The 4190-nt window shown below is 31.9% G+C and overlaps 1 protein-coding gene across 1 annotated transcript; it reads right to left on the minus strand.

Annotated features, from left to right (window-relative positions):
- Positions 1–566: 566 nt before the first annotated feature.
- LOC103868941 (auxin-responsive protein IAA7) lies at positions 567–2730 on the minus strand (the record flags this gene model as incomplete). The annotated part of the gene is given in 5 exon segments (NM_001301894.1): positions 567–792; positions 876–937; positions 1272–1407; positions 1657–1907; positions 2442–2730. Coding segments are annotated over 5 exon segments (729 nt in total). The 3' UTR covers positions 567–751.
- Between the last annotated feature and the right edge of the window lie 1460 nt (positions 2731–4190).

The following is a 4190-nucleotide window of genomic DNA, read 5'->3' on the forward strand; positions in this document are numbered from 1 at the left end:
GTCATTTTAGAAGCAATTTTCCAAGCACTTTTTAATCAAAAAAAGAAGCACTTTATTTTCATCATTTCTACAAGTGCATTACAAAACTAGGGATTTCTTCACACATAAAACAACAACAAATTATTGAATTTGGAGAAACAAATTCTTACACATAAGAAACGACAAGAAGCATAGTATAGATCAAACCCTTTAACAAAAAAAAAAGAAGCATAGTAGGGATCAAAACAACATAACATTGGGAAATTGCACCCTATAGATATAAAAACCACAAACCTACTATCTAACCAAAAACATTATCTTTCTCTCTTTATCTCTCTTCCTATCTCTCTTTAACTTCTTACTAAAATCTAATTGCTCTTTTTTTTTGGTTATTTGGCAAATAAGCTCCAAAACATTCGTGACAAAAAAAGTAGGGATCAAAACACATGTACATACATATATTTTATATATATATATATATATATATATATATATATATATATATATATCTTATATGCATATATCTAGTGGTGACTGATCATCGACCCGACAGACACATGTTGGGTAATAAATATGACACAAACACAGAGATTTTTAAGTTTCCTCTCTTTTGGTCACATTACAAATTTGTCCACATCTTACTGGTAAAACAATACTATTGCCCTATATACCGATCAAATATTTTATATTACAACACGTATATATAGGAGACAGCCACATAAAATCATAAAATTACATATAAAATCAAGAACCTTTTTCCTTATTATGAAGTTCAGGATCTGTTCTTGCAGTACTTCTCCATTGCTCTCGGAGCTATAACAGAAACAAGAAAAACAAATTAATTTTTATTCGAAAAATAGAAAAGTGGAAAGACACACAAAATGAGTTAGATATACCAAGTCCAATTGCTTCAGATCCCTTCATAATGCGCAAACGTTTGCATGAGTCGACAAACATTCTGAAATGGATATTCAAGTTTACGGTTAGAACATTGGTATGTGAGTCCTTAACATTTATTGTTTATTCTAAGGTTTTAGGCAATAATGTGGTGAGAAGAAGTTGATTGTGCCAGCTACGAATGAGCTTATTAGACTTATTGATGTATATATATAGTATATACAATTGCATAATTGGAAGATCCTCTTGTCTCTTGCCAACCAATGCATGGTTGTACGTATTTATAACACATAGAGTTTGAATACTTTGGCTTATTCTCTACCAATTTCGGAAACGTGTAATGAGTCGAGTTATTAGTTAAAAATCTGACACATTAGAGATTAAACTTGACTTACTCCCATGGGACATCCCCGACGAGCATCCAATCGCCATCTTTGTCCTCGTAGCTTGGAACGTATTCAGAACTATTAAGCAGATCCATTAGCTTGCTCTCGTTCATGAAATCTATCATTCCTTGTGCTCCATAGTTTCCTTGAAATTATTCAAAACATTAACAAATCATATAAATTTATGCGTTTATATGTATACGATATAGTAACTCGCATAGTTATTATAATCTAATCCTTAATATATGTATGTAGAAGCAAATTTACGATTTTTGATTATTGTACACACATACATACGGCTTTGAGTGTTAAAATAGATACGTGAGTTTCCAAAATTCTTTAAATACTAATTTATATGTGTCCCACTTTTTCGATATTACATTCTAACACGTACCCATAGTAAAGGAGCTGAACATTTTAGCCAAAGCATCAGAGAGATCCTTGTAGCTTTTGTACATCTTAAGGTCCACTTTCCTTAGGTAAGGAGCTCCGTCCATGGATACCTTAACCAATGCAGCTCTGGAAGCTCCTCCGCCGCTATTTCCAGCCTTCTCGCTGCTGGCCTCCTCCTTGCCACTTGTCTTCTGCTGTGTGATGATGTTTTTCCTGTAGTTCCTCACAGGTGGCCATCCCACCACTTGGGCTCTACGTACAACGACATTTATTATTTATGTAAGCATATCAATGTTATTACTTGATCTTTAATTTACTGTTATGGCTTGACTATAGATAAATGCTTTAATGTTTGCTTTTGCGATGAATAAATTGCTGTTTAAGCATCAACCACGCTAAGTTGTTTCTTTTTTCTGTAGTGGTTTATATATAATATTGCTAACATAAGTAACTTCAAAGTTATGGATTAATATATATATATATATTAAAAAGTTTATGTATATATTAAAAGGTTATATTTTTTTTTGTAACACATTAAAATGTTATGTATATGGTAATATATATATGTATGTAATTTTCAACGTAACCAGTTTCAAAAAGAAAAATTGGTTGGTGGTATGTTTACTCAAATCAGTCACAAAATAGTAAGCTTGGAGGATAACTATTATATTTATTATAATATATTAGTGCTGAAGAGTGCGAATACGTCGTCCAAGAACTTACATAGAGATGGAGATTTGTTATTTTTTAACCATGTATTTATATATGTATGTATGTATAGCTTACTTAGCAGGAGGCTTAGCAGGGTCTTTGAGGAGAGTTTTGTCTTTGGAAGCTGAGGCGACGTTGTTAAGATCGACGGCTCCTTCTTTGTTGGATTGAAGATTGAGCATGAGATCAACGGTCTCTGAGAAGCCTCTCTTGTTTCCCACCGCCGGTTTTGCCAGATTCTCGTTGGCCTCAGCGTCGCCGGGGAGGCCGAGACAGAGCTCCGTAGCCTTGAGAATAATAAGCTGTCCGATCATGTTACCTGTAATAGATTATAGATGTTATTTCTCTCTCTCTCTGATTTGGTAAGAGGGGAAGAAGGGAGAGGAAGGGCGCAATAATAATATAAGGAGATAGGATGGTGGTGGGGTGTATGAAGTGCATGTGCATGTCCTTTGCACTTTTTTTTCTTCATGTGTGGGGTTTTTGCCACTTGGGATTATTAGATGTTTTTTTTTCTTCTTTGTTTATCAAAAAAAACTTATGATTATTAGATGTTAATAAATCACTTTTACTAGCTTTGGTTCTTTGTTTCATGATGATCAATAATTTTCTAGTTAAAACTTTTGATTGGTGATTGACAATGAATGATTTTGTCTAGCTATAAAGTAAAGGGACGGAATTGTAAATTAGTATGATTTAGGGTTTAATGATTATTATTTAGAGGTTAGTATTTAAGGGGTGAGGTTAGGTTTATAATCTTTTATAAATAAATCTTAAACATTTATCAATGATTTAGGATGGTTAATTATGTTTTTATACTAAACATAAAAGTATTTATAAAAGTATATCGTTTAAAGGTAAAATTTGGAAAGTAGTATCAAATTTTACGTAGAGTAGAAATTTCGCCAGTAATTAGGAGAATATATTTTTAGGCAGTTCTGTCTATTGATATGATAATGAACAATCTAATATGGAAATATTTGCATGAATCTGTTTTTGAATTTATTTCTAACAAAATAACATATTAGTTACAACTCATATTTATTTATATATTAGATAAAATTAATCTTAATTTTTGAAATGAAATTTATATTGGTTTAAAAAATATTTCTTTCAAACCAAAGAATATAAAAATCTTTGACCTTCTACCGTCTGTAAAACCCAAAAACATCTTGTAGACTTGTACCATTGCATTCAAATACAAACTAGCTAATCTTATTGGAACTCCTACAAATACTTTTGACGCAAGTCAATTGTATATACTTTGTAAAGTCACCATGAGGGCAATCCTCCCACAAGAGAGCATATATGATCGTTGATTTGAATATGCCATATACTACCCTTCATATCAAGTCGAGAACCATCGAGCCTAAAATGATTTTGGCAATCTTACAAATTATCATCTTTGCTCTAATATCGTTTTTAGTTTTTTTAAAGAACTAAGCTCATGTCCAACTATATCTATTAGTGTAAAATAATTATCATATTTTATAGAATATTGAAAAGTTTTGTGCGTAACTTTAGTTTAAAAAAAATGATTGTTTACATGGTGGATCGTAACAGATGATCGGTTCACTCTCTAACATTAATCGGACGGTATTCCAAACTTGGGGCAGGTAATATGATAGCCAATCCACTCTTTAGCACTAAGTGCATTCCTCCCGAGGTCGACCGGATCAGCCGACAGAGTTTATGAAAAAATGATTTGTTAGGATATTAATACAAATTTACATTAAAATTTAGACTATTTTTTTTAAATAAAATACAATTCATTATCTTCCAAAAGAAATCAATTCCGATAAGAGCTACAAATTCTGGGTAACC

This window comes from Brassica rapa, chromosome A05, assembly GCF_000309985.2.
Source record: "Brassica rapa cultivar Chiifu-401-42 chromosome A05, CAAS_Brap_v3.01, whole genome shotgun sequence".
Classification (NCBI taxonomy): Eukaryota; Viridiplantae; Streptophyta; class Magnoliopsida; order Brassicales; family Brassicaceae; genus Brassica; species Brassica rapa.